Source organism: Cenococcum geophilum (assembly GCF_001692895.1).
Source record: "Cenococcum geophilum 1.58 unplaced genomic scaffold K441scaffold_4, whole genome shotgun sequence".
Lineage (NCBI taxonomy): Eukaryota > Fungi > Ascomycota > Dothideomycetes > Gloniales > Gloniaceae > Cenococcum > Cenococcum geophilum.
Genome location: NW_027137562.1, coordinates 2922245 through 2941462, shown reverse-complemented (window position 1 = coordinate 2941462; position 19218 = coordinate 2922245). Strand labels below are relative to the sequence as shown.

Sequence of the window (19218 nt, the reverse complement as noted above, 5' to 3'; positions counted from 1 at the left end):
TGCCCTTCCTCCATCAACCAGCTGCTGATTATATAGGAAAATCCTCCATTAGAGCCCTTCCCCGAATTACTGCCACCTATTTGCTTTACACGCGTTCTTGATGTTAATGAGGATAAGCCAGTGAAGGACCAGCTCAAGGTTATAAGGGAGGACGTGCTGTATACGTTAAATGAGGTGTATCAAGTGCTACAAGTGGTTGAGCGGTTCAACCAGCGGTTATTTGATATAGAGGATCGCCTACACCCCTACCGCCGAGCAACCGCACTGACCAGAGGCTTCAACACCAAGCTATTTACGGTATAGAGCCTCTAGATTGGCTTAAGAGGCGTGCATATACGAAAAGTGCATGAATTCTTGCCACACGAAGGATGCGTGATCGTTCGAGGATTCTTTTGTAAGCGAAAGCTTTATACCATCTGCGATACCACTCCCAATCATCGGCGGGATATGATACCGTAACACAAGAGGTTTTGTTGCTCCATCCAGCGAAAATGAATAGCTCTTTGACCTCTTCAGTTCAATATTCTCTTTCAAACCCGGCCGATCACTGGTTCGAAAGCCAGGCTGAGGAAGATTCGACGCGAAGCGTCCTCTCGCCAATCTCCAGAGCCTTCTCGATGGTATGGCCTGGGTCGCCGGACCCTCACTGGAAATGCCGCTTCATTTCAGTGCTTGCCTGCGCCCAGCAGTTTGGCATCGATTTCCTCGGCATCGCGTGGCAAGAAGGCTTTGGAAGTCTCGGGCGCGGTGCACAAAGTACCATTTTCCAGGCCGACACGAGCGTCAAGGATCGGTTTGCTTTCAAGACGTCATCACCGTACCATCGGACTGGCGCATACAGGGACTTTAGTGGCATCTTTCATGAACTTCTCGTCCAAATCATGATTCACGGTCACCCGGCCTTGCGGGCTCATCCAAATATACTTACCCTTGAGGCTATCGGCTGGGATTTGGAGGATCCTACAAAGCGAGAAACGAATGTTTGGCCGGTTCTTATCTTCGAGAAAACGACTCTCGAGAACCTACGCGGCTTCGTTGTTTCAGATACCCCTCGCGCTGGTCTTGACATGAATGATAGGTTGGGGTTATGTGCGGATGTTGCCTCCGCCCTGGCGGCCTTACATACCCATGGCGAGTTCATATCAATCTCAAGCAAAATTTTCAGAATGATTCCGCGCCCTCTTCCCGCTAACTCGTGGTCAAAGATGCCGTCCACCTCGACCTTAAGCCTGACAACATCCTGATCTTCCCCGGTAGCGAGAACGAGCCCAAGTATGTCGCCAAACTCGCTGATTTCGGCCTCTCGGAGGTCGTATGGGGTGATCGCACGGTGCAGCTACGGCGCGCAGACATATGGAGCGCACCCGAGAACGAAAGCGGAAAGAAGTGCTCAGCCGCAGAGGCCAAGAAAGTCGACATTTACATGTTTGCTCTCACGTGCGTATGGGCTCTATTCTACGAACAGCTTCGGGAATTAGAGAAGCACGAAAATAACGAGAGAGTCCTGCGAGAGTACCGGACTCTACTGAACTCGAACGGAGGAGTATCGACTGAGCGGACGGGACTTCTGGCATTGAAAAATGCAGGCTCAGATGCAGTCCTCGCATTTGCCAAAATAGCTATTGCTACCTTATCGGGCCCACATGCCAGAGCATGCTCCTTCCTCATTGAAGCGCTCATCCCAGACCCGAACGCCCGCTTACATAGCCTTGAGGGAATTGAGCTTTTCACCTGGCGTGATAAGTATGCTGTCTCTCATCGACTTGATAGCAGGAACTGCTGACAAATCTAGAAGTCCCTTGGAAATAGAAACACACATAGAAACGCCAAGTGAATTCACACTTAGCTCCGTGCTGCAGGTATGGCATGGCTGGAACATCCAGAGTATACGGAAATTGACTTCGAACAGATCCCTCAAGCGTTGACGATGCTCTGCCGGGTCGATTTTCGTGTCCGAAAACACATCGTCAGCAGCCTCGTGGCCCTTGTGAAAAAGGAAAACGAAGACGACGAGATAAGAACGGATGCTGCATTGCAGGTGGTCTTTTGCAAACTAATCGGCTTTGGCGGTCCCATCAATGATTCAACAGCGGAAGCCTGGCTTAAGAAGGTGAAACCTGACGCTCCCGACGTGGACGCAAAAATTGAGCTAATCAAATCCTCCAAAATTGTACGCGGTTATGACTTCAAGAACAAGAGGCTTCAGGACATGTATGCCGACGGAGTCATCACACCAATACAAACTGCCAACGAGTTTCTGGAGCTGAAAGACTATGGAATTGCTGAAAGACATCTGAGAAAGGAGATTGAGACCATGGGTTCTGCTCTAGGGAAAACTCATGTAGCAGTATTGAATCTCCGCTGGGGCCTGGAAACAGTGCTGATGGCCACGCCGCCGGCCCCGGGGAAGCAGCCAATGAAGCTGATTGACCACCTCGAAGGCATTGCAAGCGACATGAAAGAGGACTCAGATTTGAAAAACTCGATTGAATGTACCATGATTCAAATGGACCTTGCAATGATACAGATGTTAACCGGTGGTGTCAAGGGGTTAGAAGATGGCGGAAAGCTTGCAATGGAATGCCACAAAACATTGATGAGAGAGCGCGGGGAGAACCACATCTTGACGTGCTTGAGTGCAGCGTCGATTGCGAAGCTCCTAAAGACCGACTTCAAAACCGTCCAGGCCAAACACTACTTCGACCTTGCCGTCAACGGTCTGGAGACCACCTTTGGACCAGAACACACTCGCACTATAGAGCTCAGAGACGACCGAGCTTTTACGAGTCTTCGCTTGGGAATGTATGACGAAGCTGAGACAGAGCTCCGAGAAATCCTGAAGGTGATGGAGAAGCTCGAAGGCAAGGATGACCCGCGCACTCTAACCTGTCGAATGAAAATACAGACCACTCTGACCGCCGCCGGAAAGCTCAAGGATGCAGAAGACGAAGCTCGAGCGCTGTTGAAGTCGCTGGAAGCAATTGCTCAAGGCGGAAAGGTCCCCGGTCATCGCCAGATCCCTCCCCAGATGGTCACTGACAGCCTAGGTTACCTCCTGCTTGCCCAAGGGCGATACGAAGAGGCGGAAGCAGAGTTCGCCAAACTGCGTCCATGGACTCCCTGGCTGTCGCGATGGCTCGTCTGGCTTCGGAGGCCGCCACCGACGGACGAAACTCTACCTAGACAGGCGCCGCAACTACAAACACCGGTAGTATCGGATCAACAGGACAACGCGGCGCCCCTGCCGGAAGACTTTCCGTACAATTTTATGCTAGTCATGTTGTTGATCCGTCACTCGATAGCTATTCAGGCACGGGCCCACCTCGGTGGCGACATGTACTCAATGAATGAGTCGTACAAAGACTTCCGCGTAGTGATGAGAGCAGTGAGCCAGGTACTCAGCAAAGAGTCCTGGCCGCAATTGGACCCTGCGAACGGTATCAAAGGGAGCGCGCTTCATCATGCCATGACTATGGGATGGGCAGGTAACCTCGAGGTCCTGGTCAATTTGGGAGGTAGAAATAAACTGACTGGACTGCACTACAAGGAGGCTATCAGGCTTGCTAAAGAGGAAGGGCTTGATGAAGCGGCAGTGATTCTTGAAGAGCACCAGCTCATCTGCTACAATGCTCCAGTTGACTCACAATATTCGGGCTCTATGGATACCTTGCTTGAACTCCTCAACGGGACTTGGGAAGGCTGCTACCTGTGGAACGACCCACCTGGTCCCCGGCGTAACCGAAACAAATCGAGGGTTATGGATCTCACCGCTAAGGTAATGGCCAACAAGCCGGGGTCTCTGGCAATACATGGCACTGGTGAAGACGAGGCTGGCCAAGTGAAGATTGAAGGGGAGGTGACATCATCTGGATGTTTGGTTATGGCTGTAGGTCTTGGAGATGGAGAGATTGACATTGGTTGGCAGTACAAGGGCACTGTGAATCTATCGCGGCGAGCAATGGGAGGCACATGGGCCTTTCGGAACTCCACCATGCCTTTGGGCACGTTCTACATGTTTTCCGTGTGAAAAGATTGGCAAATTGGCGCAAGGATTCCTTGAGCTTCTACCTCTGGATCAACACCGGCGCCTTTCCTTTATGTGATGGATATTATAGGAATCTCCCATGTATTATCCAGGTAATGCGTGGTTACCTTTTAGGGTCCATAAGTCTATGAAGCCTTTGGATTAGGTCTAACCTGATTAAAATCTGTGATCAGCGTAAGCCAAGGATGGGGCGCTCAATCACGGTTGTTGAGAGATAATTGGGAAAGGTTTTGGAAGATATCAAGCTCAATGAGTAATGATTATTAAATACTAGGTTTCAGTCTATAATAGTAGCCTAATTTGGGTATACCAGCTCTAATACTCCAAATTGAACTCTCAAAGACAATTCTGCCCAGCTAGCTTAGTTTTTGGTTAGATCCATAATGCAACCGCATACAGTAGTTTACAGAATCGGTGTTAGATTTTTTCTACACACGCTCTTTCTACGCACAAACTTACGCTAAACCTGAGCGTGCGCTTTATCCTTGCCCCTTATGGAGTAACCCTTGAAACATAGGCGCGAGAACAAAGAATAAATGAACAGCTCGAATATTGCGAATGAGATGAAATGTTGATGGTTGATGGGATGACATCCTGTATAGCTCCTGTATTGACCCATTATCTATTGAATGGCCAATTTCTTAGGCACAAAAAGTTCTTCTCTAAAAAACTGGAACTGAAATCCAGGAAGAAATCTGACATCAGAAACCTGATGGATAGAACCTCAGACCCTATAAAGCCTCATGACGGTCTGAAATAAATCATCTTGCAGAAGCTCCGCTGCGGTTAAACGATACTAAGGGAGATAGCAAAATCCTTTAGACATAAGGGATAGTACGTGATCCCGCTCGGAAAGACTAGTCTCAGGTCGTGTGCGCCCAATCATTGCTCCAAGGGTCATTTCAGGCAAGATATTTTATAGCAACTATATTATCTATCCCCTATTAGCCACCCTTTACCTTACCCCTTACCCCTTACCCCTTACTCTACCCTCTACCTTACCCTTTACTTTATCTTTACCTTACCCTTACCTTAACTATTACCTCTTACCCCCTAGACGAATTATAAAGTCCTAGTTATTATATACATTTTTTTAGATAATAGAATAGGATTAGATAATAGACTAATAAAATAATAAGATAAGCGCGTAATAACTATAAAAAGGTCCTATATATAAGGAACATATAGTTTTAAATATATATTTTGTGCTTAAGAGTTACTTTATAAACGTTATATTTAATCTTACCCTACTATAGGAGTTTAGAGAGATGCCTATTTCGGAAATGTTTAATAAGAATAGCTAGAGTGTGGAACTTATATATATGCTTACTAATTAGTAACTTTTAGTTTCTAAGGTAAATAAAGTATATCTTTAGTCTGTTTTCCTAATATAAGAATAACTTTACCCTCTCTAGCGCTTTAGCCGCTTCTAAAATCTTAGTATCTTCTTTAATCTTAACTTGGCTAAGGGTGACATCTATCCTAAACTATCTCTAGTAATAACTTATTAGGTAACGAAGTTACCTTACCTATATATATTGTTTTGTACAGCCATGCCTATCATTTTACCAGTTACTTACTTTTTATAGGTTTATACTATAACTAGGTAGTACAAAGCCTATTACCTTATATAACTTAGCCGACACTTTCTACTTTCCTTAATATTATAGTAATCTATAACCGTATTAATACTATTAATACGTCTATATATCTTATCTTTTAGTAACATATTAGGTAGCGTTATAATTACTTTAATAAGGCGTTTATATTTAACCAATTAATTATCGCTAGATTCTAAGATTACTTTAATATCCTTACTAAATTTAGCCCTAGAAAGTTACCGCTTAATATTAATTATAACTTATTTATTGTTCTAATTCTTCTTAATATTTCTAATAGCGTACTTCTTTAATATTGCCTTTTATTTATAATTTCTTAGCTAAGCTTTTAGTATTCTATACTTTCTATAGCTTTGCGCTTAAGGCTATGCTTTAGCTTATTTAAAACTTTATATAACGTGTTCCGCCTCCACACCGCTATATAGCCAAAAAAAATATATAGAGTACTTGCGAACTTGTTATAAGTACGGCGGGATATAATATATACACTCTTATACTTTAATTAAAGAATAAATATATAGGTTCTTATTAACTAATAAGGATTATTATATTATTAGGTACTATAGCTGCCGCTAGTTAATTAATTGGCTTATTTAGTATACTAATTTTTTTTACCTTCTCTTAAGGCTCTAAGCCTTAAACGATTACCTATATATCTACACTAATACGCCGCGGAAGGTAGTACTTTAGGAATATTTAAGCGCTAACGTACTATATTATTAGGTTTTAGAGAGCGTTACTTACGTTACTTAAGTAGTATAGGTATTAAAAAAAGTCTTAATAGAACTGGCTCTATATAATAAAACTTATTATTCTTATTAAATTTCTTAGTTACGCTGTAATAGAAACCATATAGGCGCGCAACCTACTAAAATTCTATAATTACGTTAAGGTCCTTAAGCTACGGCAAAAGAGTTAAGTATAGTAAAGGCTAGTTAGGTAAGACCTTATAGCTATAAAAAAAATTTAATTGCTAAAATATAGGGATATTATCTAAGTCTAAATAGAGTAGTAGCGGCAACTTATTACGTCTAGGCTTAATATACAGCTTATTAAGCTACTCTATAGGTATTAAATTAGGGGCTGTAAAAGCTTAGTTAGTAAAAAGAAAGCCTAGGAGAAAATATAAGGGTTAAAGATAACCTTAGGAATTAGAAAAGTATTACTAGTTCTTTATAAGTATAGAGAGAGGAATAGGATAAAAAGAGAACGCGCGTTTCTTTTATATTAAGATATTCCTTAATAAATTTAAATATAAACTTAGGCCCAACTTTATAAGGCCTGCCTTTTAGGTTATAGATAAGTATAATTATTATATATTAGTAGTATAGGTTAAAAAGAGCTTCAGGTTAGCTTATAATGTAAAGGCCTAGCTATAGTAAGAAATAAACTTATATCTAATATCGCCTAACTATATATATCTTCCTTATTATAACTAAGTTAGTTTTAAAAACTAAGGTAAGATTCTTTACGTCTATAATAGGCTTTTCTTACTTCTTATTATTTAAGCTCTATTCCTTTACTAATTCTAAAGTACTTAAAAAAGATATCTTAGCTCTATCTTATTTCACTAGGCTAAAGGATTAATTAGGAACGTAATTACTATAAGGAATCTTTTATTCCTTACTTAGGCTTACAGCCCTTCTATCCTCCTTATTAGTTTGTCTTTATATATATAACAGGCTTGTATAAATATCTCTAAGACGAAGCTTGTAGATTGTTACTATATAAGGATATTAAGCTAAAGAGAAGAAGATGATGATGAGGGCCTCTAGGTTAGCGCAAATACAAAGGGGTTGCTAAGGCGCTAGTAGTAAGCGAGCTAATAGCGATTTTCTATCCCAGGGATGGAAAATCCTAACTAGTTAGTAAAAGTTAGGGTTGGTAGAATATAGCAATATTATAGCAGAATTATAGCAGAACTTAGTAGAACTTAGCAGGTAACGCGCCCTAGGACTATTACATTACCCTATCCCTTTTAAAAAAAAAGCCTGCCCTTAGGCGTTATCTAAGCTCCTTATTATTATCTAAATTGTTATAGGTATCTACCTGTATAATTACAGCACCTGTTGTACTAAACGCGTGCTTACGCGTTCGGTACACCAGGTACGCGTTTACGCGTTCAGTGCACCAACCACTCGCTTACGCGTCTGGTGCACTTATGAAGCACTGACTAATCAGGGGGGAGGTGCATCAGTATATAGACCACGTAGTCTGCTTTATATAATCGACAGTCACCATCTAAACAAGCATACGATACTACATGTATTTCGTGCCCGTGGATACAACTCACTCGTGCTATTAAGTTAGTACGAACACTGATCAGTAAGCGCGCACAGATTAGCAATCACTCGATACCTCCCCCCGAGCGATACACACGACAGCGACCACCTGTTTAGACTCCTAGTACGACCTGCTGGAAGGTCGGAAGTCGGGGATTACGGACTTATCTCCAACTCTGTATACTTATTTAAGTCTTAGTACGGTTTACCGGAAGTTATAGACGCGAATACAGACCTATACGGAACCCCTATCCTCAACCTCTTCGAACCTCAAACCCCTATTCCTACTACACCCTCTTTTAACACCTCCGACGTCTTTTTAGACCCCTTACGGAGACCCCCTACCCTTCTGCGAACCGTTACGGACCCGTTAATCACCTTTACGGACCGTTACGGAGACCTCTTACCCTTCTACAAACCACCACGGACCCGCTAACCGCCTTTACGGACCCTATAAGACCTCTACCACCCGCCACGTACTACATAGTATGGCAGACATTAGCAAGCAAGTTAGCGAAGGTTAAAAGAAGTGGAGATAAGGCGTCGACGTTACGTCTACAAACGACGTTAACGACTACATTAGCTTTAAAATCCTTAAATATAGACACTTTGAGCTTATGAATGACGACCTGTGGGAGCAATACAAAGAAGACTTTGCGGACTTTACGGAAGCTATTTTCAAGGCTTGCAACCCTACTGCCATCCGTAACCTACGAACCCTTTTACGTCACCAAGGCGTATAGGTTAAAAGGGACAAACGAGTCACTGTTGCACGGTCTCTATACGACACACTACGTAAGGAGGACCAAACGGAATGGACTAAGGAGCAGATCTTAGATCACATCAAAACTAGCAACCTCTTTGCCTCCTTTAAACTTAACAGAATCTCTGGCCTTATAGCTGACCTATTTAACCGAATTCGTTCCATAAACCCAAGTGGCATTAGAATTAATCTTACTGGCTAAAGTACACCCAATACTTAAGTTACGGACCACAATACCCCCGTAACCCAAATTACGGACCGTAATACCCCTATAAACCAAAATACGGACCAAATTACCCCCGTTGTTCAAGTTATAGATCCGCAAGCTATATATCCGCAAGCCACAGATCCGCAAGTCACAGATCCGTAACCCACCTAAGTAAAGACCTACGGCAAGGAGCTAGCTAACCTAGCTAAGCTCTATACCGACGAATCCAAGTATAGCGGTGAAAATGATAACTTTGACTTTAAACTTACTATCTTTACGGACCTCTGTCGGAAGGCTGATATTCCTAAACAGGAATTCAGCCAAGCCTACTCCACTATGCTGCGCGGCCTAGCACTTGACCACTACTACACTAACCTTAAGAGTAACCCCCTTGGTGTCCCCTTTAATAAGCTATGTAAAGCTACCCGTAACTACTTTAAAGGACCGGAATATAGGCGTGATATTCTTACCTAATGAAATGCGACCAAGCTACAGACCGTAATCGACAAGAACACTGAAAAATCGACTATAGAGTGCCTGCAAATTCTCATTAAAGACCTCCGGCACCTATAGCACGGCCTTGACGCTAAGCTTTAAATAGACGACTTCCTACACAATAAACTTATTATAGCCTGCCAGGAAGTAGAGCCCTGTAAGTACGCCTACTACAAGCCTATAGATACCTTAGCTGGCCTCATTAATGACCTACGCTCCTCTATTGTAATATATAAAGTCTTAAACCCACTAGGCAGCACTTAAGCCTTTGTTGCGGATATTTAATATCCGCAAACAGACTCAGACGTCTACTTTACGGACCGCCGCTACCGCTAGCAGCACCCGTACCGACCAAGTCCCACCCGTAACCCCCGTAGCAACCCCCATACGAAAACATACCCCCGCAAATAAACTAACTAGAAGTGCTTTGTATGCGGTAAGGAAGGATGTTGGTTTATAAGGCATACCTGGGAAGAACGTAACAAGTCTAGGAAGAGACTTAATAGCTGTATTAACTAGTTTATTTTGGAATACGAAGGAGAGGAAGTAGAAAAGCCCCCTAATGAGTTAATAGAAGCCCTTATAATTAACTTTAACTTAGATACTTAGGAATAAGAGACCTTAGAGACATTTCTAACCACTTTTGGACCTTTTACGGACAGCTAAGCCTTTAATATTACGACCGTATTAGCCGACCGTTCCTTTATACACTCAGTTGCGCCCGAAAACCATTCCGCAAGTACCCCTATTACGGACGTTATAGATTACGAGCAGGACCTATTTGCATATATCACTACGGAACGCTATACCCCCAAAGAATTCTATGGCGTTATGATCGATATAGGTGCCTCTAAGAAGTCTACTGTAGGTTATGGACAATACCTTGCATATAGGACCACCGTAAATGATAATACGGACATTGATACTACGTAAAATGGGGCCGTAAACGTCCAATTCGGCATCGGCTTAACCGCATTAATTGGATCAGTTGTAGTCAAGACTCTAATTGGCCTAGTTGACTTCCATATAGTAAAAGCGGACACCCCTTTCCTACTTTGCCTTGCGGACATAGATAGGTTATAGGTGTACTACAACAACGTCACGGACACCCTAATTGGCCCTGCAACTACCCTAGGAAGTAAGCATATTACCCTACCAATTATACGACGATTCGGACACCCGTTCCTTATATAGGGAGAGACTTTACGGACCTATATTTAGGAATCTTTTGACTATAACCCGTGCTACCTTACCAGTACGGAGATCCACCGTCTGCACCGCCGTTTCGGCTACCCGTTAGCCGAAAAGCTATATAGAGTCCTTAAACGCTCTAGACACGACGACGTTAATAGGAAGGCAGTTGATTACCTGACCAAATACTGCTCCTTTTGCTAGAAATACGGACGTTCCCTAGGCCGATTCAAGTTTACCCTCTATAAGAACCTTGACTTTAACCACTTAGTGTACGTAGACATTATGTATATTAATGGCAGCCCAGTATTATATATAATTGATAAGGCAACCCGCTACTAAGCCGCCCGTTGGTTGCAAAATATATCCGTAAAGTACACTTAGGATATTTTACGGACCTGCTGGATTGACATATACGTTGGACCTCCTGAGTATATCACCCACGACGCTAGTAGGAACTTCATTAGCAAGGAATTCCAGCAGTATGCTACGGCTATAGCTATATTAATAAAAGCTGTTCTAGTTAAGGCGTATTAGTCCGTTAGGCTTATTAAGCGAGCTTACCTAGCTCTATAGAGAGCTTATTAGATTATTACGGACGAGTGTAAGGATATCTAAAAGGAACTGGCTTTATAGATGGCCGTAAAAGCCGTTAATAATACCGCTGGCCCTAACGGACTAGTACCTACCCTTTTGGTTTATGGAGCCTACCTAAGGATAAGCAACCTAGGCCCCCCTGCCCCGTCTATTACGGAATAAGCAGCTATAATACGGAAGGTAATGGCCGAAATAGTTAAATTATGGGCTAAATAAACTATTAATAACGCCCTACACTACCGCAATGGACCTAATACGACCTTGGTACACAACCTCCCGCTTAACTCTAAAGTCCTTATATGGCGTAAAAGCGGCAGTTAGAATAGACCTTACCGTCTACTAGCCGTAGAAAACGAGACGTGCTGCGTATAGCTTCCTAGCGGGCCAACTAGCTTTAGAAGCACGTCCGTAAAACCCTACTTTCGGCCCGAAAACACCCATGACGTTAAGCTAGACAAACTAGAAGCAACCGCCGAACTAGACGAACTAGAAACGACTGCCGAATTAAATAAACTGGAGGCACCCTTACCTACCCTAGAGGTCCCCTAGAAACCCACTAAACCTATTAAACCTGCCGTAAAGCGTGGCCAAGGACGCCCCTATAAGAATCCCGTAATGGAGAACCACCTAACCTCCGCAGGTACATCCGCAAAGTAATCTCCGCCTGCGGATATATCAGTTCTAGTACAGGAAACCCCTTTTACGGACTTACGGCGTAAAGAGATTAACGGACTACTTAAAAAGGGTATCTTTGCGATTATAACGGAGAGAGACGTTCCGCAAGGCGTCTGTATATTTAACTTACGCTTTATTGACAAGATTAAGCACCCTAGTACTGATAAAGCCTTTAAGAAATTAAGGCTTATTATATAAGCTTATAACGACTAGGGAAAGGACCTAGTCCTTACGCAATCGCCTATAATTTAATAGGTTAGTTAATGGATTATACTCGTACTTATGCCTGGACTACAGCAAACTAAATCCGTAGCCCTTTACTTACGGGACATCTTATAAGCCTATGTGTAGTCTAATACCTACCTAAGTAGGGATATCTTTATATAACTACCCTATGAGCTTAACCTATAACCAGGAACAATTTTATGGGTTATAAAACCTCTTTACGGAGTACCAGAAGCCAGAAACTATTGGTTTAAGATATACCACCAGCACTATATTAGTAAACTTAAAATAAAGCAGTTAACCTATAACCCCTACCTCCTATATAGCCCATTAAACGGCCTTAGTATTGTTGGACTCCAAATAGATGATACCCTCTTTTTAGCAGACCGGACATTTGCGGACGCTAAAGAGACTAAACTATAAGAAGCTAAGTTCCTGGCAAAGCCGTAAGAGCAGTTAACTAAGTAGACTCTAATTAAGTTTAACGGAGGCTTAATTATATAAAAGGGCAACTTAATCCAGCTAACCTAGGAACGCTAAGCTTAAAACCTAAAGCTTGTTATAGTAAAGCCTACGGACCTTACCAGTTCCCGCGGAGAGACTTGTAAGACCGTAAATATAAAGGACTAATACGCTGCATAGCGTGTAAGAGGCGCCTATATTGCCATAGTCTGCCAACCCGAATCTGCCTATGACTTATCCTTTGCGGCCTAGGCAGTAGATCTGTAAGAAAAAAATATTAAGCAGCTTAATAAGCGTATTTAGTGGCAAATTGATAATGCAATAAGAGGACTTACTTTTGTACCATTAGACCTGAATTCCTTTAGCGTACTAGTATTTACGGACGCCTCCTTTACTAATAATAAAGATCTATTATTATAAATTGGCTTTATACTTATACTTACGGACCATAATTAGAACGCAAACATTCTATACTAGTCCTCAATCAAATACAAATGAGTAACCCGTAGTGTACTGGCTTCCGAACTATATGCACTAGCTTATGGCTTTAATATAGCAGCCGCAATCAAATCAACAATCTAAAAGATCCTATAGCTGGAGCAGTTACCCCTAGTTCTATACACCGATTTAAAGTCCCTCTACGACTACTTAGTCAAACTAGGTACAACATAAGAAAAGAGGCTTATGGTCGACCTAATGTGCTTACGTCAGGCCTATAAACGACGTGAGATTACGGAGGTTAAATGGATCAGCGGCGGAAACAACCTAGCGGATGCTATGACTAAGGCAAAGCCGTGTTAAGCTCTTAAAACCCTAATTAACATAAACAAGCTTAATCTAAAAGTCACAGAATGGGTAGAACGAGACTAACGGAGCACTTATGGTCTATTTACGGCCCGCCGAAAGGCCGTACGGTTCATTTTACGGACCGTAAGCAGGACTCACGACCAGCTTGAGGTACCGTTTGGAAGGCAGCCTAGACGGCACCTCGGAGGAGATTTCCTATGTATTTTCCTTTGTGTTCTATAGTTTTATTAAAGCAATTACGGAGGCTGTATATAGGTGGTTTCATTTTTCAAGTACTGCCAGTGTATAATTACAGCACCTGTTGTACTAAACGCGTGCTTACGCGTTCGGTACACCAGGTACGCGTTTACGCGTTTAGTGCACCAACCACTCGCTTACGCGTCTGGTGCACTTATAAAGCACTAACTAATTAGGGGGGAGGTGCATCAGTATATAGACCACGTAGTCTGCTTCATATAATCGACAGTCACCATCCAAACAAGCATACGATACTACATGTATTTCGTGCCCGTGGATACGACTCACTTGTGCTATTAAGTTAGTACGAACACTACCCTTTCTTTCTAGCATTTAATTTAGTTTTTTAATTTACGTGGTAGTCTAGGGAGGTTTAGGTAAGCCTAGTAGAAACCCTGTAGCTTATAGGGGGAGTACTTAAAATTAGATATAGAATACCATTCTAGGTTGTTATTATGGCCTACTTAGCTTATATAGTATTTTGGTATATTATAAGTCTTCTTAACTGCTAGGATTGCTTTAACTTTCTATTTTTTAACCTCTATAATCTAGATTAGTAGTAGGGGGTTATTATATTACCTAGGCAATAAGTTATCCATGGCCCGTTATAGTCAGTTTAGAGAGAATATAGGGTAAATCCTTATTAATTCTAGTAGTTCTACTTTAAAAGAGTGCTCTTTCTTTTAAAGAATCCTATATAGGCTAACTATTTAGTAGTCTAGCTTACGGCTTAGCCTTTAGGTTTTTTGGTTTTTTATTAGTACCTATACCTTATCTCCTACTTAGAAGTCTACCTCGCTATAATATTGGTTTATATTAGATTCCTTCTTCTTTTACACCTTCTTTATAATTACTTAAGTAGTCTCCTAGGCTTCTTTATAGCCTAGGCGTTCGCGAGCCGTAATAGGTTTAGTAGGTCTATCCTAATTAAAGGACGTTTATGGCGTAAATCTATAGAGTAGTTTAAATGGCGATATTTCTATACTATTATAGAGGAGCGTAAGCTACGCGTAGTCTATTATAGGTAGTAATTCTAACTAGTTATTTTAATAGTAGTCTATAAAGTGTTATAGGCGCTAGTTAAAGTTTATAATCTTAGTTTGGCCGTTAGTTTAAGGGTAAAATATAGTAGAGAGTTTAATCTTAATCCTAAGGATATAGTAGAATTTGTTATAGAAATCTAATATAAACTAGGGGCTATAGTTAGAGATAATTAATTTAGAAGCGCTGTAGATTTAGTAGATATTATTAACATAGAGGCGGGCTATATTTTTTTATAGTTATAGTTTTAAAACATAGGAGGGAGAAGAATTGCTTACTTAGTTAATTAATTACTATAAAGGCTATATCGTGGCCATAGCTCCTTTAGAAATGACTTAAAGTCTATTATAATATATTGCCAAGGACGCGCTAGGACTAGCAATAGTTATAGCCACCCGGAAGTTTAATCCCTAGGGGTATCTACGCGTTTATAGGCGTAGCAGTTTCTAATAAATCGTTCTATATTAGATAGAAGTCTTTACTAGTAGTAATAGGGTATTAGCAATTAGTAGGTCTTATTTTAGCTAAGGTATACAGTAGAGACTTAATAGTAGGCTTTACAGACTAGCTCTATCTATAGGTTATTAATATCTAAAACTATAAGCCGTTTTTAGTATAATAGTAGGCCTTTTTTTATTTCTAAATTAGGGTTACTTTTTATAGCTTAGTTATAAAGGGCCTTTAGGGAGTTAGCCGTACGGTTAACTAGTCCTATTAGTTTATTTAGGACCTCTTCTTTTATAGGCGCTAACTCGTTCTATTTAGAGTATAGCTCCTTAAAAATCTATAGATTAAGCTATTTAGGATAGAGGAGTGCCTATATCCGGTGCTAAGCCTTTAGCTTATCCTAAGGACTTACGTCCTATTTCCTTTAGGTTAGGGCATTAACCAAAGAGTTTTATCTACTAGGACGGTATATAATTGTAAAGAAGAGTTAAAAGAGTATTTTAGCCTAGTAGGCCTATTAACTAATAAGTTGCTTTATTATTATAAAACACTCTAGGGCTTTATCCCTTAACCCGTTAACTTAGGCACCTAGGTTATCAATAGGAGCCTACTAATTAGATTAATAGGATTTGGTAGCCGTGCTTAAAAATACTTAGTGTTTATATATAGGCCTTCTCCTCTGCTTGCCCTAACGGGTTAAGGGATAAGCTATATATATCTTAATCTATAAGTTTATGCCTTTAAGCTCCGCGCACTATTAGAATAGCAATTAGATAATAGCTAGTATTTCTTTATTATATATTTTATAGTTATACTTAGCTAGGTTTATTATTTTTAAAATAAAAGTAATAGGGTATTATTTACCGTCTAGATATAGCTATAAGAGTATTCCCGCTATAACTCCGTTAAAAGCATTAGTTTTTAGTATTAATTTAAGGTCTAGGTTATAGTGCTAAAGGATTAGAGAAGAGATAAGCTGAACTTTTAGCTCTTTAAAGGCTTCTATATAGTTATTATTAAAGATAAAAGGCGTATCTTTCCGGGTAAGTTATATAAGAGGCTTAGCTATAACTTTATAGTTATAAATAAACCGGTAGTAGAAGTTATAAAAGCTAAGAAAGGACTAGATCCCCTTTATAGTATAAGGCGGTTTTTAATTACAGATTGCTTTAACCTTTTTAGGATTAACTTTAATTCCTTTTATAGTAATAATAAACCTAAAATACTTTATACGTTTACTCTAAATTTGCAAATTTTTTTTTAAATATCTACTTATAAGCCTGCGTTTTATAGCCTCTTTAGGACCTTAATATAAACTTAATACTTAAATTTATTATCTAAGTATATAAATATATCGTCTAGGTAGGCCGTATAGAATTTATTAAAGTAGTTAAAAAGGACGTTATTTATATACCTTTAGTATATAGCCGGCCCGTTATTAGGTAAAACCTAAGTAGATAGTTATATAACCGCAAGGTACGGGCGACCCTAGGGCAACCCAGGGGTGACTTGCCCGTAAGGTACGTGCTCTACATATACCTAAGGAAAACCCTTTCTACCTCGCACACAGACTCCTCCTTTTCCCTTAAGGATTCGTCTCTGTCTATACAATATACCCATTATTCTATTATTAGACTCCCTATCTATATCCTTACCTTACATTTAAATCCTTACTAATCCCCTTAGGAAGATAGCCGGTTTAATTTTTCTATAATGCCTCTAAAAAGAAAACTAATACCTACACCCGATAGTAATACGCTAGCAATGCAACTATAAAACGCCTTAGGATCTAGTGTAGATAAAACCACTAAAAGTACACCAGCAGCATTTAAGCAATTTTTTAAATCTTAAAACGATTAGATATCTACGAACGCTAAAGACTAGTTTAACTTATATACCTAGGCTTAATAGGAGCTTAGTAAGGTTACTAGCGTCCTACCTAATACTGCTAATATAAAGGAGCTAGATAAGCTAGTTAAGAAAATAGCCAACTTATAGAGCATTATTAATTCGATAAAGCCCTCCTATTGCCTCTTTAGTAAAGAGTATAAGTTATATAGCAAACGCATACGCCGAATAAATCTTAACGCCCTAGTTAAGAAGTTACTACCTAATATTAGCGGTACTACTTAATAGCATTTTAACTGGTAAATTGCCGTAGTTAAGAACCGATTTAAGGTTAATAATACTAACTATAACTGTAAGCGACGCACACGCTAGGCCATTAAAGGTCTTATAAAAGAGAAGATAATTACCTAACTAGTTTATTGCCGGTTAGGCACTAAGGGTAAGGGTCCTTTACTATAGGATAAATTTAAGACTATAGTCTAAGACTAGATTAGGAACCCTATAGTAAGACGCTTTAATAACGCTATAATATACTATATAGCTATTATAAAGGAGAACTAGAGGTTTAACATCTTCCTAGCCCGTATATATAGCTTAAAGGACCTCTTCTTATACACCCCTTTTATTAATCCTAAATAATAGGTAGACTTTTAGTTCTTATGTCTCCCAGCCCACCTATAAGCAGAGCTCTTCCGCTAGAACTTTGCCTAATAGGTAAGAACTACTAAAGACCTCTTTAATAAAATCCGCTATATAGAGTAATTACTTAATACTATAAAGATCGCGGAAGATCACATAAGTAGTAGTAGTAAATTATTGCGTATAAAGCGTGGTTGTAGTATAAGCTCTATAGAGTTAGGCTTAGGGAATAAAACCTAAAAAGGGCGACGCTTTTTAAAGTAAACTCCTAGGGAGACTACCTAAAAGCTAGATAGCTTAGGGGACCCCCTAAACGCTAGTGCTATATAGGCGAGTTAAAGAACCGTAGGCGGCTACTATAAGGAACACTAGAAGTAGGCTAATAAAGAAAAGTTAGCTTAGGCTTTGGAAAACCTAAGGCCCTAGTAGCGTATCTCTCTTAACTATAACTAGGGCCTAATATAGAGGGAGAGAAGAAACGCATTATAGTATATATTATAATAGATACGCCTTAGGGCGAAGTCCGCCTATATACTTTATATAATAATAGGTACCAAATTAACCTTATTAATTAAGATATTGTCTATAGGTTTAACCTACCTATACGCTACGCGCTATATTTACGTAAACCTATTATACGTTTCCTTAATAGTAACCAGATAATAATCTGGGATACTTATAATCTAATAGTTACTACTAGTAACTTCTAGGGTACCTCTTGCACCATTAGCCTGCAGACCTTTTAGAGCGGCTTATTTAATAGTTATAATATAGTTCTTAAATAGGATTAGCTCGCGGAAGCAGATCTACTAATTAGCTTCCGTTCTAGATAGTTTATCTAAGGTACTTCGGACCCTAAACGCCTCTAAATAGTCACCCTTAACGCTCTCCTAGTAGATATTAAGGCTAGTGAAATAGTCTATTTACTATAGCTAGAAGACTCCTTCTTTACGCCGGTCGTAAATATAATAAAAAACTTATTATTACTAGCAGCGAGTACCCATATAGACCCTCTAAACGTAGAAACACTAGTTATAAATATAGTAAAGGACCTACTGTTACTAGTAGCAAGTACCTATAAAGACCCTCTAGTGCTAGTACAGATTACCTATATATAAGGGGGAGGTAATTAAAACCCTAAAACTATTAAGTATACTGTAGCGGAGCTGTATACACTCTTAGTGCGAGTATACCTATAAAATGTATATCGGCTGCACCCTTCTCTCTACTAGCTCCTAGAAGCATACTACTACATAATAGTCGCCTTAACCTCCGTGGCCTCTAGCCTACTAGATATATATAAGGAGGAAATTAATATCTTCTCTAATAAGCTAGCAAGTATACTATTGTAGAACTCTAAGTATAACTATACAATTGACTTAGAAGAAGGCAAGACGCCACCATAAATGCCCCTCTATAACCTCTTATAAAAAGAGTTATAGATCTTATAAGAGTACCTAGACAGTGCTCTTAAAAAGGGCTGGATTAGGCCTAGCAAGTCACCTACTAGAGCGCCTATTCTCTTTATACTAAAAGCAGATGGTATAATACGGCTATATATTAACTACAGACGCCTAAACAAGATTACGATTAAAAATTGGTACCCCCTACCGCTAGTCGGTAAACTTTTTAATAGG

At 40.3% G+C, this 19218-nt stretch overlaps 1 protein-coding gene across 1 annotated transcript; it reads left to right on the top strand.

Annotated features, from left to right (window-relative positions):
* Positions 1-453: 453 nt before the first annotated feature.
* On the top strand, positions 454-4438 carry K441DRAFT_692930 (kinase-like protein). Its single transcript, XM_067652606.1, has 4 exons — positions 454-1131; positions 1206-1743; positions 1796-1859; positions 1910-4438. Exons 1-4 carry the CDS (start codon positions 492-494, stop codon positions 4025-4027), a joined length of 3360 nt encoding a protein of 1119 aa, XP_067508864.1. The 5' UTR covers positions 454-491; the 3' UTR covers positions 4028-4438.
* The last annotated feature ends 14780 nt before the right edge of the window (positions 4439-19218 follow it).